The 27,478-nt window shown below is 40.3% G+C and overlaps 1 protein-coding gene across 2 annotated transcripts; it reads right to left on the bottom strand.

Annotated features, from left to right (window-relative positions):
- Positions 1–321: 321 nt before the first annotated feature.
- pdgfrb (platelet-derived growth factor receptor, beta polypeptide) lies at positions 322–27,399 on the bottom strand. Of its 2 annotated transcripts, none has more exons than XM_031319416.2 (23): positions 26,726–27,399; positions 16,348–16,425; positions 15,433–15,747; positions 14,634–14,891; positions 13,767–13,897; positions 13,253–13,418; positions 11,854–12,034; positions 10,925–11,040; positions 10,621–10,744; positions 10,266–10,477; positions 9,752–9,846; positions 9,449–9,581; positions 8,165–8,269; positions 7,740–7,850; positions 6,465–6,621; positions 6,132–6,298; positions 5,564–5,676; positions 5,094–5,216; positions 4,776–4,887; positions 4,003–4,102; positions 3,799–3,904; positions 3,113–3,396; positions 322–1,950 (listed from the first exon to the last, which is right to left on the bottom strand). In XM_031319416.2, the coding sequence occupies exons 2-23, from the start codon at positions 16,394–16,396 to the stop codon at positions 1,803–1,805; spliced, it is 3,306 nt and encodes a 1,101-aa protein (XP_031175276.1). In that variant the 5' UTR covers positions 16,397–16,425; positions 26,726–27,399; the 3' UTR covers positions 322–1,802. The 2 variants fall into 2 exon arrangements, with proteins under 2 accessions (XP_031175276.1, XP_031175278.1); XM_031319418.2 differs by having other exon boundaries at positions 16,348–16,422.
- Between the last annotated feature and the right edge of the window lie 79 nt (positions 27,400–27,478).

Here is a 27,478-nt window from a genome sequence, read left to right as displayed (position 1 = left end):
GCTCAACAAATTAATGAGCCAGTTCCAATTTGTCACAGAAAGGCGCGATCCTCCCGAAACATCCATTGCGGTGAGACTAATCACCTCCAGCACTGCTGGAGCATGGCTACAAGGCTTTTCAAGTGTGGACTCGTGGGAGAGGGAAGAGAAGTCAAAGGGTTCTCAGGAATCTGACCTAGGAATCAGCTAAAGGCACTGAGAGATATAAGAGTGTAGTATGGTATGATATAACATAAGTCTTTTTTTTTTTTTTTTTTTGACAGAGCAGCTAGATGATAGCCATTGAATTAACATGATTCATTAAAAGACTCACACTTCCAGTGCTACTTCAATGATACACATTTATTGTCACATTTACAACATATAAAATGTCACATATAAAAAATACATTTGTAAACGTTAAGAAGAGCTTTGGTACCATAGCTTGTGATACAGTGATCTTGTGCATTTTAAATTAGTACAGAAAATGTGTTGTTTTAAATGGTGGACTAATTGTCAATACTATAGTACTGATGGTTGAAATATTGTGTGAGTGAACGCAATACAATGCAGCAGAAGACTAAAAGCATCATTTGTACATGTACACATAAGGCTATATCTAGGTTTCTTGAGTACATTAGCCCTTCATATCAGTAAGCAACAATAGCTGCAACACAGAAATCTGTCAGTCTACACAAAGGCACTCATGTGTGCCATCTTGTGCTTAGGCAGTGATACGCTGTATTTAGTATTTTCACTTGAGAGAGTCACCTGTCATCCCAGAAACTCATTTACTGTAACAGCCACATGTTTAAGTCAAAAGATTATTCTCAGTTCAACTATTCAATCTTTATTTTAGAGTATCTTTATATCTTTATTATGAATATCCACATTTTTCTAAATAAAGTGCAAATCTGGCACAGAAGTATGAATTAAACCTATACAAAACAAGTATTCAAAATTCACAAATGACATACATTTCATATAATTCTCACAAAAAAAAGAAAAAGAAATGGAAACGTCTGACACTATGGTATATGTGAGTAAAAAGAAAGTGTTGTGTCATAGTAAAACAGTGCATGTAGAATCTGTCTGACCTGGAGATAACATTTACTAAAATATTATAATACAGTGAATACAGCTGTTGGTTGTATTTTAGGAAAAGATACAACCTACATTTAATTACTCACTGTCCATGGCTGATCGTAGTTTAGGACATAATGCTAATGATTTTCACTAATATGGGAATTACATATTGTTCTTGTTTGGACAGTTTTTTATGTATATTTGTGTACGGTTTGTTTATATTGTGATGTTCATCACTTTCTGTTATTAAAACTAATTAAATAGTTTTAATTTTAAAGCAAAACATCTACACTGGATGCGAACAGTAAAGGGGGAGGGGGATAAAACAATAAGAGCCAAAAAGACATATAGCTAAATATGTCTAACTAAAAAAAAGCACCTATCTCATAAGTCTCTGGCTACAATAGAAAATACAGTAAACACATCTTTACTTACTGTAAACTGATTCTCTAAGAGTTTGAGGAGAGTACCGTATTTATATTATGGCCAGCTTCCAAGAGATGACTCGATGATAACATCATACACGTCATTTGTAACCATTTTAGTTTCAGAGGTACTAAGTTTGATAGAAAACTCAAAAGAAGGGCAAAACATTTCGAGTGCTTAGTGGAAATACAAAGATTGCCCTCTCAGTCTCAATTCTGCTACATTCTAGTTTAATCACGTTCCCTTTCTCAGACAGGTTTGAAAAGATAATTCCCAGTATAGTGATGTTTTCTCAGGGTTCCTACATATGGCTACAAGAAGCTGTCTTCTACCTCGGGCGTCCCAGCGGAGCCCAGCAGAGCGTCTCTCTCGCTGGTCTCCTCTAGCCTGTCCTCTTCTGGGAGAGTATCAGCTGTGTCCTGCGACATGGAGTCAGTCTCCTCCTCCAGAGCCAGAGAGCTGAGGGCGGGAAGACAAAACACAAATTCACATTGTGCACTCAGTCACGTATGAGTCATATAAAGTCACACCGCATTAATGTCTGTTTGTATTGCTGACCCTGACTTTTTCCCTTGTTCTCTATCTTCCTTCCAGCAACCCACAAGTCACATTTCAACTCAAAAATGTACTCAACCATTTTGAGAACATTGAACTGCTTTGTACTACAGTATTTTCAAGAGTTAAAAAAAGTATTTCCAATGCAACTCTTTGTATAGAGACATATTTAGTAGGCTACTCCCTGTATACCTCTTGGCCTTATGTGTATGTCTCTCACACATGCAGCATTGCTGCCAAATTGATCTAATGTTGTTTTTTAGTAAATATAATAAAAGAGGCAGAGCTTCATACTTCTTTAGGATGTTAAGAAGCAAATGTCAAACATCCTAAATAAAAATTAAAAAAATATCAGTTGGCCTAATTCAAGTTATAACTGAAACTAAATTTGCATAAACTTTGAAAGCCCATAAAATAGGGCTGCATCTAAATTACTTTGATTGTTGCTAAAAAAAAGAAAGAAAGACTTAGCTATCTCTAGCTATGTCTACGACGGAGCATTAGTACGTAGTACATGTCTGATTTAGTGAATGTTTTTTTCTTCCTTTTTTGCTTTGAGATGCTGTCTGTCCATGAGATCCTCACTGTGGCCCTGGATCAACACTGCTTCTAGCGCTCAAGGGGGGCAAAGACCTCAAACCCAAACCACAATGTTAAAGGTACAATCTATGATCCAAATATAAGCAAAAGAACCACCCCACTGCCAAAGTTCAACACACAGGGTTGGAGTCTGCTAACACTCCCAAACTGATTGATTTCTTTGAACACACAGATTAATAAACAACTAAATCCAAGTTAATTATAAGTTGTGAAAAAAAGACTTTGATTATATGTAAATATATCTGGATTTCTTACAGTCAACTATTTATATGGCCTTTAAAGCCAACTTTGCTTGGCTGCATGTTTATATCTGCCTCCATAATACAGCTATTGTCTCAGCTCAACATCTGGATGAGTGGGTGTGTGGTGAAAAAAAGCTACTCTTGTTAAGCAAATACATCCTCATCTTTCTTGCAACCCCAGCATTTGGCACACATTGTAGCATCCTTTTTCAGCGGCTCTGTACCTTGCAGGGCTTTCTGATGGCACGTCAGTGAAAACGTCCTCCGGCTTGGGGTCTGGGATGGGAATGATGTATTCATTGTATGAAGTCATGACTTCCTGTGTGTCTGCCTCTTGTCTGAACTCTGGGCTCGGGCTCTGGCTGTAGGGGTCCGGGGGCATGTAGAGGGGGGATGGGGAGCCAAATGCTGGGTTGGCGATCGGAAAGGGTGAGGAGAGTCTGGGTTTGGTGCGGGCGACTGCCGGGTGGTCACTCTTCAGGAAGTTGTCGTTGACTTGGCTGTATTGCTGTTGCCAGGGGACAATAATTTGATCATTTGAGTAATGAGGATTCAATTATTCAATAGTTTTTGAGCTTGAGGTTGCAGAGTGCAGCTATGAGCCATTGAGCACCAAAGGTTTTACATCGCAGCTAACAAAACTTACTTTAAGAATCAGTGAGGAATCAAACCGGTGGACAGTGCGTCTACTATGTGTACTGTAGACTAGTTGTCCTGGAAGTTTTTGTTCTTTCCTTCAACCAGCCACTAGAGGGCAGATAGGCTGACTGTGAGCAAATGAGTGAGTGACTGAGTAGATGGATCAACTGGTAGATATCCTCGCTCAAATATACCACAAATATGTGGAGTTATAAGTCTAAACTCACAGTCCAGCAGCTCTGAATAAAGCAATACTATATAAAGAAAGTACCTTTTTATAGCTGTCTGTCAACATATTCCCCACACTGTGGACCAGAAATGAGAAATCAGGCCTTTTCTCAAACTTCTCGTCCCAGCACTTCTTCATGATGTCATAACTACAACATAAACAACATACAATTACTTGTTATTCTACGTTTTCATGTATGAGTTACTGGAGAGGTAACATTAGTTACGAGGTTACAATGAGACTCACACTTCATCAGAGGCGTGGGCAGGTTTGGCCATTCGGTAGCCTCTCTTCAAAGCACTGTAGAACAACTCATTCATGGGCAAATCAGGGTAAGGGGTTCCTCCTGCAGAAAGCATTTCAAATCAGAAGTCATGCACAGGCTAAAAATATACATGACCTAAATGTAAACTGTAAATGCAAACCATAAATCGGAAGTCAAGCACAATTATTTTCCGAGAAGAACATCCCTAACTGATTATCTTTGTTGTTCTGACTCTGATCTGTTAAACAAAAAAAAAAATGGATCTGAAAAGTCCAATGAAAGTCAGACACAGATGGGAATGGGCAGATAATGGCTGGATTGTGAATTTGTTTTCCACCACCTTGGGCTTTAGCTGCATATGCAATAAACTGTCTCCTTTGTTGTCATGGTAGTTTCCAAAAGTCGTGGGAAGAGGGTTTAAAAAAAAACTCACAACCCACCCTGAACAGGGAAGTGCTGATTTCAAAGCTCAACTGTGCCTTAAAATGCATTTTGTATACACACATTCGTTGTCACTTTAGACAGCTCAAAACATATTTTCATAATTTACCAGAAAAATGAAGGATTCCGGGAATTTTTGTGTGACTCCAAGAATTAACGAGGAGTCAAGCAGGCAAAAACCAATTACAACGTGACCTATATAAGCAATTAAAGAAGATGAATCCCTCTTATGTGTAAACCAGTTCTAAATTGTATTTTGGTTTATGGCTTTATTGCGTGTTAAGTTGCATAATAAGTCTGTGTGTGGACTTACCCAATGTAAAAATCTCCCAAAGAAGAATGCCGTAGGACCACACGTCGCTCAGGGTGGTGTACAAATTATGGAAAATACTTTCTGGTGCCATCCACTTCAGGGGCAGGAAAGTCTAAATGAAAGAAATTAGACATTAGACAGTCAAACGGGTTGAAAGAGTTTTTAACTTTGGTTGAATTATATCCATTACATTACATTGATTTGGCAGTTGCTTTTGGTGAAAGCGACTTTCTAAAAATGCATTCAAACTTGATCGGAACAAGGGCCAGATATCATCATATGTTTTGTTTTTTTATCTTTTATGATTTTGCCACATACGCTGCCTTTAGAGATGTAGTTGGAATCATGCATGATGTCTCTGGCCAGGCCAAAGTCACAGATCTTCACCAGTTTCCCCTCGCAGATCAACACATTCCTGGCAGCGAGGTCCCGATGGACGCACTGTGGTGGAATAATGTTCAATTAAATTAAATAGTTGTTTTAACACAGATTAAACAAACAACATATACAGTGTTAATCAGTGAGTTGTAGAGGTACAGGCTTTTGTTATCTTAAGACAGAGCTAGGCTAGCTGTTTCCCTCTGTTTCCATCCCTAAGCTAAGCTAACCAGCTGCTCGCCGAAGCTTAATATCTGGCGTAGTCATGAGAGTGGTATCCATCCTATTACCATATTTCTCAAAAATATGGAACTATCCCTTTAAATGGAGACAAAGTCACAGAACCCAGAGGCTTGAGTCAAATATCACAATTAACTACATATTATGCAAAGTTATTTGTAATATCCTACATTCTTTGAGGCAAGGAACTCCATCCCCTTCGCTACTTGGTAGCTGAAGCCCAACAGATCGTCATAGGTGAGAATGGAAGAGTCACTGATGGCCAGGTCCAATCCACCGCCACCTGAACACGATGACAAGGGGAGACAACAAGAAAAGGTAAGGGGCAGCTCATGAATGAAGACATTGTCTTGTTGTTGGGAGAGCTTTAGCTGTCCTGTGACTGCATGGGTGGAAATTTATCATTTTGTCAGTGCTTTTTGATCAAAGACCGGAAAGAATGCAAACTGTATTCATTGATTTAAGAGGCTAAAACAATGCATGTGTTCATGATATGCACTATGTCATGTTCACACATAAATACAGTTAATTCTTCCAGAGTTCCTCCATTGTGAGCAGCAGACAGATGGTCACTGTTGGCTTCACATCATAGTGTGTCTCATCTTTCCTTGTTTCCTCTGTTCAATGTGCTGAATTCGTCATACTTATTTTCATTTACAACACTGGAAAATGAATTATTGTCAATACTCAGCAGAGTCTACAGACATACATTCACATATACAGACACACAAATCAAACCTTGTTCCTGATAGATGTCCTGCTGGTAGGGAGACTCGTATGGAGAGGGTTGGATGTCTGCATACTTGATGCTGTCCATCTGCTCCTGCATGGGCACATAGATGGTGGGCTCGTCTTTACTCATGTCCATGTATCCTCCATCACTCTCACTTCCGAAGGACACATAACTGGAGGAATACATAAAGTGGGAAAAAATGCAATGTAATAAATGGACCATATTTATTCATGGTTCTTCATCATATCAATCTGTATTTAAGGAAGACATCTGTGTCTTTATCTTGGTATATGACAGCAGAGATTTGATTATACAAAATATGTGTCTGTTTTTCTCACCCTTTCCTCTGGCTGAGCGGAGTGCTTCCTCCAGAGATGAGGCAGCCGTCATCTTGGTTCTTCTCAGCGTAGTACTGCAGGAGGGTGTGCTTGTTCCTGTGCAGGTAGTCCACCAGGTCGCCATAGCGACAGTACTCTGTCACCAGGTACAGAGGGCCTGATTGGTGGAAGAAGATAAATCAGATTTACCAAACACTAATAAAACATTAATTTCACTATAAGGCAGGGCACATTTACTTTTCGTAGAACTAAAATATACATTAAAAAGTAAATATTAAGCTAGATGTTAGTTAGTTAAATATTTAGGAAAGCCTTTACAATATTATTAACTACAAAAGGGATAAATAAATGAGTAGCCTATGCATTTATTAAATCGCCAAGACTCATCATGCATAGGTGTTCACAACAGGGGCAGTGGGGATCATTTGATGAGCTACTAAGTATTTCTACTCCAAACAGAATTTAGACAGCAGCATTAGCACAACATGTTTATATCTGTTTACATATTTCCCTTGCTCTTAAACAACCTCTGAAGCCACATGAATGTCTGAACCCTTTGCATGATATCGTAACTGTCTCACTTTCTTCTCTGATGCACTCAAAGTGCAAACATGAGGCTACCCCGTTACCCTGGACTTCCAGCAAGAAATCCTAAAAACAAACAAACTGTGCTCTGATGTACACAATCCTTAAAGTTAATAGACTTTCATTTTTCTACAAAGCCAATTTTGTACAATCACATACAAAACCTACACATAGTAACTAAAGATTAAACATCAACACCCACTACTTTGTCTAAACTGAATGACATAATCCAGAACATACCTTATCGCATTACATGTTTAATTTATATATTTTAATCTTATTTTATTTTGGTAACAATAATCTTAATAGTATTTATTTCTTTAGTCAGCGCATACTATACTTAACTTTAGATCTGTCATTTTTAGATTGGACAGAGATTAACCTCAGTGGGAGGTCAGAAATGAGGAAAACTTGCATTTTCTTCCTTAAATGGGTATTGATACTCCCCTTTAGCGAATGTTTAATGAAAAGTGTGTTGTATGAGTTCACACACAAAGAAAAGAGACATGGAGGATAAAACAACCAACAAATGTCTTTGTTGCCTTTGCATAGTACCTCCGCCAACTAAACCACCAGGACCATTTCCCTTTGAAGAAAATGCTCACAGCTGATCTAAGGTTCTGTTAACAAATTACAAAATGACCTGACTATCATGTGTGTTATAGCACTGGTGCTCACTGTGATGCTCACCATTTTTGGTGCAAGCTCCAAGCAGGTTTACTATGTTGAGGTGAGGGCCCAGGTGACTCATGATCTTCAACTCTGACATCAGAGCCTGAGTCTCACTTCTCCTGGCTGTAGCTGGATGGAGAGAAAAAGAGAGAAAGTGAGAGTGATGTATTAAAAGTAGAACAGTATGAGGCAGGTATGAGAACTAAACATACTGAGAGCAGGACACACTGTGTCCTTGCCAAACTGCTCAAAGACCTGTTGGCTGAAACTCAAACCAGGCTGGCAACCAAACTAAAGCTCAGCAGGCTGTTGCTCTCTCTGTGCTCGCAGGAATATGATGCTGCTGGTGTCACATCATTTGACAGCTACAGTATGCGGTCTCTACATTGTTCACACAATTACGCACATGGCTTTCAACTGTGTTTTTACATTGTTGCTCTTACATTTCAGCATTTTCACAGCCACTTTTGTGCTGGACTGGGAATGAGTGAGACCATAGGCAGTTGCCTCGACCACCCTGCCAAAGGCTCCTGATCCAAGAGTGCGACCTGAAACACAAAGAAAGGCTCATTCAGACAGAGTGTGAACGGAGCACATGGTAGACCTGAAAAGGAAGGAAGGTCCTCTCTGTTCATTAAAACATCTATGTAAACACATTTCTCTGGTAGCTGGGTTGAGCAGGTTATAACAGATGGTCCAGATGACTTTCTTGAGCAGAGGGCTAACCATGGAAGGCCTGAGTGGGCTTGGGAAGCTTCCTGTTTGTAAGGAGCAGCTGACTTCCAACAACACATAAGCAATAACAAAAACAAAGAGCTTTAGAAATAAAGTGGGATTAGAGCCAACAAGACAAGTTTAACAAACCTCACTTAGTATTCTTGCCTCAACTACGCCCAGACGACCCCAAGTCACCTGGTGAGAGCTATACTCGTTTCTTTGCTCTTCTCTAGCAGACGACCGACTGAAAGTCTGTTTAGTCTGATTTTAGCAAGTGATATGGAGACATTTTTAGTTAAAACTAACAACCACTACAATGAACAACCACAAGACCTAAGCAAAAGGTTACTAAGCAATTCATAAATAAATCAACAATAGAAAAAGGGAGCAATACAAAAACAAAGATATAATTAAATCAATCATAATTCAAATTAAACATGATGTAATCAAATAAATAAACAAAAAAGCATGATTATCACATGAATTAACAGTATTGCATGAATTCATAGATTCATGTAATTTCATGCATGCCAATTTTTATTTGCTTTTTTTTTAAATATCATTACAGTTATTTGTGACTTTAGCTTTGTATGTATTTTTAATTTCATTAATTTGAAGTATTAATTAAGTATTATTCATCAGTGTTTATGTAGATATTATTAATCGTTTTAATTATGTGTATACACACATTTTGCACTGACTTATGACTTTTATCAGTTCTTTTTTATGTTGTCCAATTCGGTGTCAAATGATGAATTGCATTGCCATTTCAGTATTTGAAATGTATATGTTTGCACAAATACATTTTGTATTAATATCTATCTATTAATAAACCTGCCTTTATTTTGTAATAAATGTTATATCCATACAGAGGCGGCACATCCAAGTCAAGGCAAGTTCATTTGTACAGCCTATTATGTCACATAAAGTGTCTCAATGGGCTTCACATTAGCATCAGTTTTCTGACCAACCCCACCTCTCCATACTGGCATCCGCCCCTGAGGACTCACCCAGCACCAGGTTATCTCGCTGCATTTCCCAGGCCAGGTCATAGGGCAGATGGATGGGGTCCACATAGATGTACTCATGACCGTCCTGGCTCACAGACTCTATCACCTTCCATCTGATCTCATATCGAGGTTTCTGAGAACACACACACACACACACACACACACACACACACACACACATGTGAGAACAAAACTGAAAGAGCAAAACAAAAGGCTTCTTTTGTACATTTTAATTCACTATACTTTGTATTTGCATTTGACAAAACAAATGCTGATGGTTGAGTTTGTCACTTTGTTTCTCACCTTCCTCCATACAGCAATGAGGATGATGATAGATATGATAATGATGACCACTAAGGCTAAAACGGCAGCCAATACTGCCACCTGGGAGTACAGTGCTGCAACAGACAATAGGACACAGAGCATTAGATGGAGAAAAGGATGTAAATTTGAATGGAGAACATTTACTCAAGTTGTGTCAAATTCTCAACGGACATGAAACTTCACTGTATAAACATGTTGGCAATGATTTTATAAAGAAAGTCATAGTTAGACTGATATTTATAGCATAAGCACAAATACACATTACGTACTGTTTAGCGAAACCTTGTACTGTGTCTCTAAAATATAAACTTTTCAGACCTTGATCTTTTTTTTACCAGACCACCATGATTGTTTAGTTTTACTCAAATGTAATAAAATATGTTATAATGATCTAATAGTAAAGTGGTATACTGCAAATTTACACAGTGAAAATGAAACATGTACTTTACTCCAATATTAAAAAATTATTCTATATTCTTCTCATGACACGTACTGCTGGACACCAGTTTGACGTCTCTTCTGTCGAGGAGTCCTGCTTGGTTGCTGGTCTCACAGCGCACTGTGACCTGCTGGGGTTTGTAGAAGGTCACCTGGCTCAGCACCTGGCTGATTTTACGAGTCTCTCTGTAGCTGACATTGTTGCGGATACTCAGCACCTCTGGCTCTGGTATCAGCGGCTGCCACGCCGCTGTCTGGTTGCTACACCTGCAGCAGCACATGAGATCAGCGGACGGAGTCAAATAAAGTCAGAGCAGGCGCACAGAATTTGAAAGTCAAATACATGTCTGTGTATGGTCCGCTCCCTGGTGTTTGTTATGTGACAGTTCAGTGATGAATGGGTGTCTTACTTGTGCATGCTGTCACAGCTGTACCATTGGATGGTTGGGGTTGGGACCCCCTCAGCTACACAGGTCACCAAGTGTCTCTTCCCAGGGAGGTGGTTGTCAGTCAGTTCTTTAATCTGAGAAGGAACTACACACAGGGGGAGCAGCGGCCATTAATCATTACTGACATGAATAAAAACAAAGTTTGTCCCCGATTTGTCTGATGCACTTTCAAATGGTCTATTCAAGATAAGTACTGTGGTCTAATAACTAAAAATGTACAAAAACACCCCTGTATGCTGTGAGAATTCTTAAAACAGCCTCTTACCTTGGACCTCCAGGTCAAAGGTCACTTCCTTTGTGTCATCTTCGTTTGTGACAAGGACGGTGTAGAGACCCTTCTGCTCCGTCCTCACCCTCACCAAGGTGAGAGTAGTGACATACCTGAGGTAGAAGAAAAGGTGAGGAAATTATGTAAGAGCAGCCACATATTTGTCACGAAGAGGAATGCGATTTGAGTAATGAATATATTGAGATGATTGGCAGGAGACCAAAGACTTGATTGAATCTACTTTTACATGCAACAGACAAAGGAAGACTCAGTACACGATTTCCCTGCACAAAATGAATCATGCTCTCTCTCTCTCGATGCATGAAAGTACCATTCAAACATGAGGACGTATTTCCTCTGCTTCTGGGAGTGCAAACTATTTTTTAGATTTATTTCCAGGGGTGCATTTAAAGAAAGAAACACTCTGGGACAATGTTGTTATATACTATTCTAAGTGTACTAATGTTTTTGTTTAAATCCAGTAAAGTTTAATAGAATAAATATGGTCAAATCTTTCTTTTTTATTGGTGGTGAAGGGCTTGGTGGTGTTTGTTTCTCCATTTGTGAATCGAGCACGTGGATGATATTTCACTTTGTCTTTTTGATTCTGAATGTGTGTTGGCAAAAATGTGAAAACATAGTCCTGCAATTACAACATTGTTTGGCATTTTACTGGAAGACATTTGTAAGTTGTGACAGGTATCTTGTGTTCATGGTTCCCGTGTGATGAATGACAGAGTCCTGCCCTCTAGAGGGTATTGTGTTTCCCTCTGCGGAGGCCTTATCTGGTGATGACTGACAAGAGCTGGACACCTCCAGAGGCTGTCACCCTAACAGAGGTCTGGTGCTAATTATTTAAAAGTAACTCGTATGAGGTCTTTAATTGTTTTATGGTATAGGGACATTTGTTTGGTGGGATGTCTCACCTGATCTCATGCTCTTGTCTGGTTGTGATGGTTTTATCTCTTTTGATGGTGGCGCCATCTTTGCTCCAGCGGACCTGAGGGGGGGGGTAGGCTTCAATCTCCACTCTCAGCTCCACGTTCTCTTGCAGCTTGGCTGAAATATTTTGTTGCTGAGGAGCCTTCACATCCACGAAGCCTTGCTCTGAGAAAAGAAAAGAATATCCTCAGCAACATAATGCAAATGTCATACACTTCATCTTCTTATTATATATTTCTCTTTAGGGCTATAACTACGAGTGATCTCTTTTATATACAAGTGGTCATGTTATCCATTGATAATATAAAAATATTATATATTATTATAGTTATATAATTGATTATATTCCAGCTACTTCACTGGACGGCAGGCTAGAGACAGTACTGCACTGTTGCTGTTGCTGACCTTCTGTGGCCAGACACAATCTATCTTTTCCACTGAGATGTCCAGAGAGCACTACTAAACCGTCCTAGTCTCCATGGAGCATGGCGGTTCGAGTTATTCAAGGATTTCATAAACATAACACACCTCGCTGCAGATGGAATAAGCATTCACAGACCCAGACATTCAGTGACTGAAGGAGGAAGAGAAGCTCAGAATGATGATTCCTGCTTTAATTGGCCCTCAAGCTGCTGCTCACAAGATCACATATTTGCTTAGATGCTGGACTTTCCGTTATTTTTTTATTAGTCCAATGACATTCCAAAAACACAGGAAAATTGGTGCAATACAATATTACAGGAAGACATAGGACAATTGGTTGATAAAACATACGGACATTAGGACACGAGCCAAGTACAGTACAATGATTTATATTGCTCTGGGAGGTTTAATTTCTCTAGTGTTGTGACATGACATGCAAGGTGAGGTTTGTTTGTAATGACGATGGCTAATAAGTCATGACAAAGAAAAGAGGTAAAAGTTAGGAAGGATAATAAGTAATGATAGTAATATAGTAATGAGAACGGAGGATTTGGGTGATTTTTAACGTGTGGGGTTTTAAATTGACCATGTAAGGCCCCTGGCCTGCATGCTGGGGGAGTGACTATATGTTAAAGGTTGACGTCAAAAGTTACAGACAATCTTTTGTGTACTTGGAGTTTATTCCCAAAAGTCTAACTATAGAGCTGCTGGTTTGAAGCTCTGTTTTTCAAGGTATCACTCAGGGCACCCACACCATGTGAGCAGTTTATTTCACACTTTGAACAGAAATAAATAGAAGCCATCTTCATTTCCTTTAAAAGAAGCACCTCTTTCACCTTGACTTGTAAAGGTTTACATAATAAGCAGTCTTCTCTCTGTCAGCAAAACACAATAATAATCTGTCCAGCATCAGTTTGTTTTAGTTTTGTGTGTGTGTATGTGTGTGTGGATTAGTCTAACCGAGCACGGTGATGTTGACGCTGGCCGAGGCAGTCTGGTCTAGGACATGCTCGTGGACATGGCAGACGTAATTTCCGCTGTGGGCCACCGTGGCATGAGGGAAGATCAGGTAGGAGCGCATGCTCATGGCAGACAGGACGTCTGTCAGCGGCTCAACCGCTACAACCTTGAAGAGAGAGGGAAATGATGAGGATGTGACATTTTATAATCATGTTGAATATGATCAAAATTTCCCTAGATACCACACATAGGTGAGTTTTTTTTATTTTCAGTAAAAATCTGAAACAAGTCTGAAGCAAAAACTGTCTTCATCATGATCCAAAAATCACATCAACCTAAAAGAGCCGATTATTTCAATACCAGCACCACATGTTATCACTAGAATTTCACAGGGGGATAAAAACGGAGGTGTGTCTCTACATCTTGATGTGATTTGGGCTCGGTCACGAGGCCTGAGAGTGATCACGAAGGGAAAGCTGAACAAAAGCGCTTGTTCTGCTCCACTCCTACTCACCTCTCTGTTGGGGATATCCCAGGAAAAAAACACGAGCTCCACTCCGTGCACTGTGCAGTTTACTGTCAGTGGTTCGCCCTGCTTCAGGACGGTCTTTGACGCATTGATGTAGGCGTCGATGGCCTCTGGGACTGGGACGGGAAGAGAGAGTGTGTGTGTGTGTGTGTGTGTGTGGGGGGGGGGGGGGTGGGGAGGAAGAGGGGGTGATGATTTATCAAAACAATATGTAGAAAAAGTCTCCATTATTAATCATTCACAAAATTGTTCATAAAATAAACCTTGAAATTAATATTTTTGACTCATCGGTGTTAGTCAGAACTAAACTTTGTCACTGGTTCCTCTAACGAACAACACTTTACAGCTCCACAAAATTAAAAAATAAAATGTCTCTACACAGTTTGTGCAGCACTTTTTTAATATATTATCTAGCCGAATTATTGCACTGTGAAATCACAAGGTCAGTATTTACCTCATTATCTCCTAAAAAGAACTCTGCACACCCTCCGTAGAAAGTCTTCCAGCAGGAAGTTGTAAGGTGACCAAAGCATATGTGATAATATGGGAATGAATTATACTTTTGGACTGACAAGTGCAACACTTTGGCTACAAAACTTGTAGATTTTGCTGCATAAGCTGTTTGAAGAAAAGCAATGAACATTTTATGGGTATTTTTATTGCGCTTTAAAAAGATAGACTCATTAACTTTAATAGTTTGGGTGTAGGCTGAGATTGAATTAAAAGTGGCCAACTCTGTGTGTGTGCTTTCTGAGTTATCTGAAGTATCCGCACACAGGTTCGATAATGACCACATTTTTCATTTAGGGAAAAGTTGTTTCTCTCACCGAAGTCTTTAACCTGAACACCTACCGACAATGCTGAAGACGTAGAAGGCCTGAGACTCTTTCACCTCCTCGTTCAGCTCTCCCCGGCACACATAGGTCCTGTCCTCCAGCCGTGCCTTGTACCCCTCACTTGGAACATAAAGTCCCCTGATGGGCAGATCAGTGTCCCTCTCATACAGGGTGACATTGATGTTTGGGTTGGTGACCACACAGGGGACGGTGCTCTCCTCGCTGGTCTTTGTTACCATGCCGTGGGAGCTCTCTATGAACCACACATCAGGGTCTGTGAATAGAAACGTGTTTTATTATCTCAATTGTGAATCAAACAATTGCTGTGTACAACTCTATATTTCATCTTTAAAGTATCTTGTTTTTACAATTAGTTTACATGACATCAGCATTTCTTACAAACAGAAAATGATATAAGGTCTCAGTTGAACTGTGACTTTAACAAAGAGAAAGCATAATGTTTTTCAAATGATTTATCTGTTTCCAAAAGATCTTCTTGGTGCTCTCACCTCACTATTCACTTTTTTTTGCAGCTGTGCATTGCATTGTGGGATAATAACGTGCATCAACGGCACACTCAATCACTATGTTTCCAGCTGTTTTTTAGCATGCATAGTGACTTCTTTCAGTCCTTTATTTTGTCACTTTACCAATGTGAACATATGACTTTTATGTATTTTTTTTAATTTTATGAATGATATACTGTAATGTTCCCACTTCACAAGACATACTGAGTCAATCTAAATGTGTTTTTGATGTCAGGCAGCTTTTAGCTATATGACACTAAACTAGTAAAATGACAAACCAGGCCTCACCTGGGACAAAAACAGCCACCTCCTTAGTTTCTCCAGTGTGTTGATCAACGCACTGATACACCCCCGTGTGCTTCCAGCTCACGTTCCACAAGGTCAAAACACTGGATGTGATGCTGCTTTGCACAACTTGGTAGCTTTGACCACCATTTTGAAATTCCACTTGGAAGTACGGCACATCGTCCCTCTTGAACACCCACGTTGTGTCCCCTGAGCCGGAGCAGGTGAGGCTGAGCGAGGAGCCCTCAGCCAGGACCAGCTCTTTGTCATCGGGTGTGATCTCCAGACAGCAGAGCTCGGTGCAGAAATACAGAAGAGCTGCAGTTGGCACAGCGAGATAAAAGGTCAGGTTGGAGGTCAGAGAGGCAGCAGCATGAGGTCAAAGGTTAAATCAACACTACATGCCAGATCCTTCTTCTATCTCTAAATGATGAAAGATAGGAGTTGTCTGGAGTGGATATGTGGGAGGATAATGATGCCTCGTCAGTGACGAATGTATTTTAAACGGCAGAGGTCAGTTTGAATGAATCAGTTGTCCTTTACATCAAAGTGTTATCTCACAGGTTGGACGGCTAATAAATAATCCTAAAAGATACTTTATTTTTTAAGTGTCTACATTTCAAGCGTCCTTGACTTTATTACTGTACATACACTAAATAAAACCTTTTGAAATATCCTACCTCCTTAGTAAGCACGACTTTGTCATAACTGCAAGTCCTGCAAAGTATGTAAGGCTAATATTTGAAGTTATGATGCTTTCAATCGCATAAAGTTTCATTAGGATAGGTTGTAAAAAGAAACAAATAGTAAAATACTACACCTAAGCTTGGTATTATGCTCTTTGCTTCCCTGCCAAGGAACCTGTGGTCCTGTTACAGATTTTCATTTTTTGTTTGTTTATTGAAATTGAGTTCTCACCTGTAACCGTGACTGTCAGATGTAGCGTGGATGCCGTCACCCGCCTCATGGTGGAAGTCTTCAATGCCCTTTGTTCTGCTGGACCAAAAGAAAAGATGACAAATGCTGATTAAAGTTCATGTACCCTTTTTGGAAATAGTGTGCCTCCCACATTGCCGGGGTCAAAAAAGAAACATAATATTCAATAAAATTCAGTGGAAATCAAACAGAAACAGCATGAAAAGCTAGTCTGCATTCACCCTAAGTGAGACACAACACCACCACGGTTAACATATCATAAGGCTTTATATCATAATGGATCGATTCCTGCCCTCATGAGCTCCTGCAGGTCAGGTTAAACAAGAGTTAAAATAAATTTAAAAATTAAATTACATTGCACGTCAGAACATTCTGCTTCCAATCAAAAAAAAATGCTCTGCTCATAACTAAAGGAAACAAACTAAAAGTATTTAGTTTGTTGTCAAGCTGCTTTCTTTAATGGTTTCTGGCCGGCACACAGAGTCTGAGGTGCAGATGTAGCTATCTCTGGAGGTATTTGATGCCTCGCTGCACCAGGACAGAGCGACAATGTCTGGCTCTTTTTGTTCCTGGTTCACCAGCATTCTGCCCACTAACAAACGGGTCACTGTGTACAGCTTTGCAACACGCTAACTGGCAACAATGCTGCGTCCAAGCTATTCTAAAGCCGTGCTGAGCCATTAATTGGTTTTGGTGTAAACAAAAGTGAAAATGAGGGCTTTCACATAAGCTGCTGACACCGGAGTGCATTAAGGGTTTTAAGAGTTTGCTTTGGTTTTGATATACTAATGATGTTTCATGTTGTGCACCAATATGATATAAACATCAACATTATTTAAGAGCTACAGAATAAGGGTCAAAGGTGACCAATGCTTAGTGTACCATCCTCCCACACTGAACAGTACCACTGTTAGCCATTGCAAAGTAAGAAGGCAGAAGGAAAGTTTGAGGAGGGGAGGGATGGTTTGTTATTATGTTTGGGATGGGGAATAAGCCTTGCAGCACACAGATGTCTGGAAACAGTTAAGGATGGATCACAGGCCCGTATGCAAGAGGGTGGGAAAGAGAGAGAGGGCAGAAGAGCGATGCTTGGGAAGAGCGAGGGTGGAGGAGGAAGTGAGGGAGGGAGGGAGGGAGGCAGTGGAAAAATTGTGAAATGTGTCTTGAGAAATCTCATCCCATTTAACGCTTTAACTCAATAACGCAATCCAATTTTAAAATCTCTATTTTAAGAAATTGGACTTTCGTTACGCATTATGTAGTAGAACACATGTTTTAAATTTCGCCATCTTATCAGATTAGTTTTCAATTGTCAATTCAACACCACCTTTAAGACTGTATCCATAAAAATGCATCAAAGTTACATGTTTAATGGCTTTATTTTAAGACTAAAAAGAGATGAAAGATCACTTTGGCAGTGGTGGTGAGGTACAAGAAGTTCCATGACTAACCCAAAGCCAGTAACTCAAACCAGAGATACAAGTTGTCTCTCTAAATTAACTGCCTTTGGCACTTCCGCTCCCAAAACGAAAACTTGAGGTGCTCCAAAAACATGACCAGTCCATTTCCTCCCCGGCCTCCTGCTTCTAATAAAAAGGGGTGAAGGAGAGAGAGGGAGAGACTTTTTTTCTTTTCTTCGTTCCCACACATGCGCACATACACACATCCTTACTGACACACAATGCATGCTGCATGTGAAACACACACACTGGCACAGGAACACGCTGTATAACACTTCAACTCCCCTCCAGACACACACACACACACACACACACACACACACCCATTCCCATTTTTGTCACTGGTGTCTATGTACAGTTCACGTTCCCACAGTATTTCTCTGGAACTTTCCCAGGACTGCTGATACACTTGGGACACTGCTGGTGATGACGGCAGGAGCGAAGGGGGTGGGGGGGGGGGTCACCTTATCCCCCGGGGCCCCAGCAACCAGCACCGAGGGACTGTCCACTGAGGAAGCCATACATCAGCGCTTACGAGAACCAGTAACCTCAGTGTCAGGGATGATGACTTTGAGCGACAACAGCCAAACGTGGTGACGCCAAAGGCATGTGTCGCTTGGCAGCATGAGGACTAACAAATCTTAATGTGACTGGCTGCTGATGTTATTTCTGCTAAAACAAGTCAAAGTGCTACATTAGGGCTACAGCAGGATATGAATTTACATCTGGGATGAAACAGCAGAAAACTGGACAAGAATCTCGGTGTGCTTAAATCTTATTTTAGGGGTCTTTGAAAAAGGAAGGAAAAAAAATGTTTGGCTACTGCAACACGATGAGGTTTTATGTTGACCGATGGGCAGGGGGGACTGAACAGAGAAGGAATCTGATCTCAAGATAGGATGTGCTGACTAGGATCAGAGAACCAAAAGGGAGCACTTCAAAAGAGTTTGGAGAGTGAACTCTATAGCAAGATTTAACCAAGATTCAAGAACACGCAACACTAACATCCAAGTTGTAGTCTTGGTGTGAGGGGATACATAAGGGTTCTAAACACAGTTAAAACATAGCTGTTTTTGTGCTTATCTCTGTCATGGTCAGGTCTTTGTGCAAGAAAGGGAATATACACAAATGTTAATAAAAGGGTCAGGACACTAGTGAATCTGCAAAGAAGGTTTGGCAGCATTATAGTGACTTTGTTTCTCACTTGGTAGCATCACTAAAACAAAAAGTAGCTCTTTGTTTGAACCATAGAGACAACAGATTGGTGTTGGAGGCAATTTACAGTAAGAAACATCCATGATATCCATAGGTCAAGTCAAGTCAAGTGGCTCTCAAACTGAAGACCTTGTGGTGGGTCTTAAAAATGATTTAAAGGATCTGAAAAACATTTTTATAACACAGATGTTTATTGTTGTCTTTAGAATCTTTGAAATGGGATACTCCATTCCTGAAATGATCGTGGAGGTCAAAAACAAACAGTGTTTATGTAAGTGATGGTGCAGTAATCACCATGACAGATAAACTGTTATCCCACTGTATACGTTTTCCCACAGATGCTGGGAATTTGGTGGCTGATTGACCCTTCCTGGTTTTTTTTTTTAAACAACGCTGCTACACTCAAAGTGTCACCAGCTAATGAGGAAGAATGCTAAAATCGACCTCAGCGGGACGCACACAGCCCACGCACCGCCCCACAGCAGCCTGTAATCCCACTTCTGGGATTATCTATATATACTATAGCTGCATGTTTTATTTAAACATCTGGCAGTGATGAAGCAGTCCTCAATGAGGTGGGAACTGCTTTGTGAACCACATTTGCAGCCAACTGTTTGCTTGAGTGTCAAGGGGGGGGAGGTTGCATTTAGAAAAAAGGGGGGGAAAAGTGTAATCTATAACAAAAGAGAGAAATATGTCCAAAAAGACTGCCAAAGTGCAGCTGGCGAGCTCTGACTTCCTGTATGGGGAAATTTGGCCCTTGTGTGGGTGTAAGGCTGTGATGCATCAGTGACACAGCAGACCACCACAAACACTAAGCAAATACTCATGGAGACAACAAGAGACACCACAATGAGAGGAGGACAAAATGCACATAATGAAACTTCTACAAAGAGAAACAACTGCTTTAAATAACAAGCTGCACAGAAAAGATGTAAACTCCCAATCAGGAATGAGGAAAAACAACAACAAAGTAAGAGAACAACCAAACAGAAAAAAACAAAACAATCAACATGCAAAAACAGACCAATTAGACCAATGACAAAGTATGACAAACCATCCACACACCACAAGAACACTGCAAACAGCACCAGACGGTGGAAAAGACAACAAAGGGAGCATGCAGACATACAGAATACAATTTATGGGAAACACCACATCAAAGCAGATAGTGAGACAGCAGAGGGAGCACACACACAGTCTTACATCACATACAGTGATGTTTACCCTGATGAAGTGTACAGGAAGCTGTGATCTGCAAAACAAACACCTCCAATTTAGTGGTCACTTCTTTCCAATGCAAACAATTATAGCTCAGATAAGACAGACTATCATTATGACCCTGGAAACTAAATCATGGCACTAGAATAGCCACAGCGCAGAATAAACGTATGTGCCATGGGCTTGTATTTTAGTTTTTAGAAGGATGTCAGGTTTTCTTGACATATCTGTGAACAGCCGGACTTTGGTGAGCTCTGTGGGAAAAAAATGACCCCAGTGTCTTTGTTCAAACAAACCATTTTTATCACTCGTCTTAGACAGACCAACCCACCCTGAGGAAAACCTTCTGGTCCCTTGGCAGCAGACCCACGATGCACTGCTCCTACCCCAGGCGGCCTAACTGTCCCCCAACATACTGTACATTACCCAAGCTGTAATAATGACGGATGAACTGCAGGCTCATGAGTAAAAGGCAGTTTCAGTTGGGAGAGCACACATGTCATCAACATGCTGTCAGAATATGTGAGTTAGTGTAAACAGGAAGTGTGTGTAGTCTGTTTATGGTGCCTGCATTTGTATCATTATATTCCATCTTTCATATGTTAAAAGAAAAGAGGAAGACAGTTACACTTCTAGGATTGTGAGCCCTCAGACATCTTTGTTTATGTAGAAATATCAGTGCCACAAATCTGTTTGATTTTAACTGTTTTGTTAAAACACTCTCTTCACCATCTGTGGCATGTTTAAAGCTGCAATATTAGATATATTTGCCTTGGGTGCAGTGGAAACAAGCAATCAACTTAACAAGTTTTCATCTAAATGTAGCACAAATTTGAACCAAATTTCTAGAAAATGCAAATTAATGCTTCCATCCACTAGTGTTCGAGATAAACAATGCAAGTTCTCCAGTCGTGTGATATTAAACCATTATAGAAAAAGACACTGCAACGAGATGACGTAATCAGAACACCGCCATGAAAACGGTGTAGAAAACGTGATGGGAATATAGCATTAATGTTTATTTTATGTATTAATTTGAGGAACGTTACAGTCTCCTTATCAGTCCACACAGATCTGATGTTGTTGTCTTTTCAGTGACGTTTAGGTGGGATGCTTCATGTACAATGTGATTTATATGCTAATTCCTTTTCCATGATCTAAAATAGGCTGAAAAGCTTTGTAGATCTGAGGGGAGCTGCAGAGTCAGGTGATCATTTCAGTGGTTTCGTCACTACAAGCAAATGAAAAATATGCATCACTACAAAAGATACGCACCATATATTTCAACACTCCAGAAACTTGTCTGTGTTATAATAGTTTTGGCAAATGTTGAGTAACTGTTTGCAGAACAGATTGAGGCTGAAAAGACGTCTTTAGAAAGAGGTTTATTGTGATAGCTGCAGTGGCTGGCAGAAATAGTTTAGAAACAGATTTGGCTCACTTACATGGACCCCCAACAAGAAGTTACACAGTTGGACACAGGACTTTGGAAATGTCTGTATCAGCAAAAAAAACAGCTTGTATCCTGTAACGTTAGAGCTTGAAGCTGCACTAAAGTCATCTCAAGTTTGCATTATCACATTCTGATGCATTTAAAAAAATCCCTTACTCTTATTCCTGCTCAAAAATCCCCCTCAGGGTTCATTAAGTTTAGCATTAGGACACAGTGACTGTGAGTGGTCTTACCTCAGCAACCAAAGTGACTCTGTACTTATGCTGAGGCAACACATGTTTGGGAAACTGTGGATTTTGGTCTGCTGCCTTTCAAACAGAGTTGTAAATGCTGTTTGTAGTGGCAGTGGGGGGATGCAAAGGGCTTCTGTGTAAAACTGACGGTTGTAGAATGACAGCATCAGATGTGGCTTGTGTTTGATATCAGTTTAATGATCTAATTTTCTACTCATTAGGGAACCTAAATGAGAAAACATGATTCATATGTCAAAAACTAAAGTAGCTGTAATTGAAGTCACGTCCATTTTTCCCCATTTTCTTGAGCAGTAAATCTTTGAGTTACTATCAGTTAGGCTGTAATTTTGTCTATGCTTTGTCCCAGCCCCAGCCAATTCAAGCTGCTCATAGGGAATACAGTGATATCATATATATATATATATATATATATATATATATATATATATATATATATATATATATATATATAGCAAAAGCAGCGCTACATCCTCCTACGTTTCTCTTCTGAGACATCTGCACCCTCCTTTTTTCTGCACACCGGCCATCACACCAACACTTGAGGGTATAAGCCCCTCAACCTTCCCCGTGAGAAATGGAGGATGCCTACACACACTTCCAGTCCCTCCACTCTGACACACCCACACCCCCCTAAAAGAAAGAAACAGCTGAATACAATTAGGCCTGCCTGGCTTTAAATTCCACTGGTTTCCCTAAACGCGATAATGTTAAAAGGAAGGGGAAAAGGAGGGAAAAGGGTGACAGAGAATCATCAATCTGGGTGATAATTTACTACTTGTGCAGTTTTGGTTATGTTATCTTTGACATTTGCAGCAAAACAATGTTGGAATAGCTCTTCTGGGTATTGTTTTCTATGCATGTTTATTGACAAATCAGAAGAAATGCCATTGCCAAGTATCACTGTAGCTCAAAAATGTTTGAAAAGCAGCATAAAACTATAAGACAAACTGAGAAATCCAAATTAGTCTCATTTTCCATTTCCATTCCATATTTGTATCTTCCTCCGTCCTCTTGTCTCACTGCACTCTATCACCAATTCCAGCATGTTTTTGTTGGACTGAGGACAGCACAAACACCAAAGAGAAAGAGTGGCGCTTTAAAGGAATCTGTTGGAGAGCAAAACTTCCTGCTGAAAATCTGGATTTTTACTTATGCAGTAAATTCAGAAAGGAGATTGTAACATCTTTCTGATGTTATACCCATACAGGAGCGGAAGAAGTAGTCAAATCCTTTACTTGGGTAAAGATAGTATTGCCACAATATAAAAAATAGTCTATTACAAGCAAGTCCAAGTTTAAAATTGTACCTAAAGCTCCTAAAAACTTGGTTTCAAGTTGTATAGGAATAGTTTGACATTTTGGGAAGTTGCTTTCTTGCTGAAAGAGGATGGAATTCTCATGTTTGATGAAACAGGGATAGCTCTGGACTATTGGCGAAATGTCTTTTTTACACTTTTTTTTTTATTTTTAAGTTTTAATTCAGATGAAATAAACTAGATATAAAATGTTAATTAGTGAGCTTAAGTGTTGGTAGGCATGTATTTCTATATAAAATTAAATATGTATGACTAAGCAGAACTCAGTTAAAAAACATAATCAGTTATCATTCATAAAGAGTTTAACTATTGTTTGATCAGATTTGTTTGACAGTGCCCTGGAAACCTTTGGTTTTGTAGGTTTTGTTTATGACTATTAATCTGAAAAGTAACTATTGTTGTCTAGTACAGCAGAGGTAGAAAGTACCGAAATACATTTACTTACGTTACTGCATTGAGTAGTTTTGTTGTGTATTTTCTATTTTTCAAGTAGTTTTTAACATCGGTAATTTAAAATGTACTTGATTATGTTTTTAAAACGAAGTTTTCATGACTAATAGCAAATTGCCAATTAGCAAAACAACATGTTTCGTGGCATTGCTAATTTTTGTCTAGCACTAGCAACCCGTAGGACAACGTATGTAGGACACGCCCCGCCCCATTTTACAGTTTTTTTTTATGTAACTAAGTAACTTTTACTTAAAGTACATTTTAAATGAACCACTTATTACTTTTACTTGAGTAATTTTTCAGATAGGTAATTTCACTTGTACTTGAGTAATATTTCATCAAAGTATTGGTACTTTTACTTGAGTACAATGTTTTAGTACTTTTTCCACCTCTGTAGTACATGCATATTTGAGTAAATGTACTTTCCATCACTGTGCCCATATGTACAGCTTCTCTTTACAATACATATTTGAAAATGACCTCTTTGCATTTTAAGGCTGATTTCCTTCTTAAGGTTTGGTATTATAACTCAAAAAGAAGCATTTCCTCCAGGAGTCATCCTGCAGGAGTGACTATGCTCTCTGGCTGGAGATGAGATGCAGCTGCCTGTCAGCTCTGTGTGAGTGGGTGGGAGGGAAAGAAGGAGGGAACAAGGGGGAGGCCAGATGGACGGGCAGCCGTACAGGATGCTGTATCGCAGCACCACTTAGTTCTGATCATTAAAGCTGTATGATTCAAATAAGTGTCTAAGTACAGCATTAAAGAAGCAGTAACCTACAGGCATGGCGAGGGCATGAAACTCTTCCAAAGATACAACAGCTCAGTTCTGCAGTATGAATGATGAATTATGAATCAGCCAATAAGTGACTGACTCAGAGAGTGAGTCAGATGCTATAGACTGCTATATCTAAATATAAAAAATGCACTCACCAATAAATGTAGGAATAATCATGTGATAACATGTCTGAGTGCTGTAAATTACTTTTTTACCCCTATACTTCATCCGGATCTAAATGTTGCACTAGTTTTCAGAACATGTTTGCTGAACATCTGTGTGTTCAGCTCACGGGGGATAAATCACATGAGGACAGAATGGGATCAATGTGTTTCAAAACTTTCTGCCGAGCTCAGGCTGTTACATATCGGGCACATGTGAGCCAAATCAGACTCCTGGCATGTTTTCTGCATGGTCATAATGTGAAGCACATTTTCTCTGAGCGACTGGCATGCGGAGAGGCCGGAGAGCCAGGAAACAGCTGATGACGAAGGATTAGGTCTGGGCCAGGGGAGTGGAGCCGACTGGCTGCATCAGGGCCGGGGAGAAGAGCTCTGCTGCAGTACATACCAGCAGCCTGACGCACAGGGAGAGAAATCCCCACTGATCAGAAGACAAATTAAACTTCACTATGTTTTACAAATCCATGCTATAAAGATGTGTCAGAGTGTACCCACTGTTTTTAAGTTGGTGCTGTAAAAGGTTCAGCAGGAGACATCCAGCTGATGGTAAAACTATGGCATGAATCCAATGCAGTGTAATACCATTGATGGTAAATGTATGACATGCATGCAATTTTCCAACAGCTCATCTGCAACAACAGTATGAGACAACGCATGGACCGAAATACCCACAGACAGAGCCAGAGAAGATCAAAAACTTCAAAAGTAAACTCCTAAATGTAGAGGAGGAGAGCAGCAGACACAAAACACAAGCCAACATCGTTTTGATTACAGCTTATGCTAATTCAGATGCCCCTATATCAGAAAGGTCATCTGTACAAAGGAGATGGATGTGCAGTTAACCAACCCAACAGCTTAACACCACAGCAGCCGCACATAGCAGGGAAGTGGGATGGCTTTCAGGTGCAAAACATATGGTGGATTAGAGTGAAAAGACATGCATGCCACATGTGTCTGCCATGAAATAGCTCACATTGCTGTAATGTAACTCATTCCAGGTACTAAAACATTCTCCTGTGATAAATGAGAGGAGATGATTCAACCGATTGTTTATGTCTGCTTGGCTCTGCATTTCTCAGACGAGACCGAATCACAGCTTTTTGAGAGATATACATTCATAAAAAGGGTGGCCCAGGCATTGAGCTTGTAAATTCAAGCTGGTGTGCGTTATCTCTAAGAGGATGTTACAGAGGATGCTGGTGACAGTAATGGGTCTGATATCACAGCCACGGCTTTTCAATGAGCTTCTCCATGTAGCAATGCAGAGAAGATTGATTTTGTTAGGGCCATTCACAGGGGAGGAAAGAGGCTGATGGTCTAGCAGTGAGGACCGCTGGTTCACTCAGGGTGACTGAAGAGAGCTGTATAAACAAGCCCTTTAGCAGTGAAGCACATACAAACAGCTTGTGCTATAAAGCTCAGTGTGTGTGTGTGTGTGTGTGTGTGTGTGTGTGTGTGTGTGTGTGTGTGTGTGTGTGTGTGTGTGTGTGTGTGTGTGTGTGTGTGTGTGTGTGTAAGACCCTGGGATACCATGTCAAACGTATTCTCTTAGTGAGAAGATAAACATTGTTAAAGTTGCACCATGTAAAGAATGAAAAGGTGTCTATGTACAGAGATGCAAGCCATCACCATGTTGATGTTTGAACAGGTTGCTTACACTCTTTCACATTGTAATTCCTAGTGTGTACACATGCAAGTATGTGGGTAACAAATACCACCAACAGTGACACATTACCAACTAGCAACAACATCACACAACAAAAACAGACTCAACTGCTAAAACCAGACTTTTCTTTGTCTAAAATTAGATTATTTAGCAGGTCAAAGTTATATGAACCAACAGTCCAGTGTTGTAAGTGCATTGTCTCCCTGACAGACAGCTATGAAATTGAGTCAGTCACAGTGGGCTTCCCGTGCAGGCTAAGTGAATTTTCACTACTTTGTACAGTTCATCTTCACTTCTGTCAACAGCTGCCAAGCAGCCATGGCTAAAAAGTAAAATCCTTGACAGTGACAGAGAAGTAAGACCTCTTACCTTCAGAGTGATCCTAGAAGCATCGACAAGTCTTCCCTTTCTGTCCGAGGAGGTTGCCGGCCAGCAGTCGGTCTCCTCCTTCTGAAATCAGAGGAGAGACTTCCAGCTGGTTGTCTCTCCGGGGGCTGCTGCCTCAGATGTATAGATCCCTCAGATGTTCAGAGTCTGAGGTTAATCTCTGCTGTCCCGGGAGTGCGCTGGAGGAGGTACCGCTCTGAGCCAAGCTGTTTGTTTAGTCAAATCACAGCACCATGGGGTTCTCCTCTCTTCTCTCACACTCTGGACAAGTCTGCCCACCGCTCCCAAAGAGTGCTGTAAGTTTAAAAAGAAGTGTTCCCAATGGAGACACACACTACATACAGCTTCCCTGACTCACATTCAGATTCACACAGAGGAGGGAGCCAGTGGTCCGGCCCTGGTGAAGCTAGAGTAGGATTGAGTTGGAGAGGGAGGAGAGGAGGGAATTGTGAGTGGGAGTTGAGTAAAAAGCAATAGAGGGAAGTTTTTTTAAAAAAAAGGAGTGAAGGAAGAAAGAGAAAAGACAGAGGGAGAAAACTTCAAAATACAGGTTGAGTTCTGTTTGTTGTTCTTAGGTAGCAGCTCAGAGGTCCAGGGCTGGAGTGATTTGTTTATGAATGGACTGGCGAGCAACTGGAGGTAAACTGAGACAGTCTCTATTGGCAACAGCAATCTGGACCACATCTAACCCCTCTATAAAACAACAAACACAATAAAAAGGAAGAGAAAGAGTGA

This window comes from Sander lucioperca, chromosome 1, assembly GCF_008315115.2.
Source record: "Sander lucioperca isolate FBNREF2018 chromosome 1, SLUC_FBN_1.2, whole genome shotgun sequence".
Taxonomy (NCBI): Eukaryota; Metazoa; Chordata; class Actinopteri; order Perciformes; family Percidae; genus Sander; species Sander lucioperca.
The sequence above is the reverse complement of the archived record's forward strand: the minus strand, read 5'-3'. Positions and strand labels throughout refer to the sequence as shown.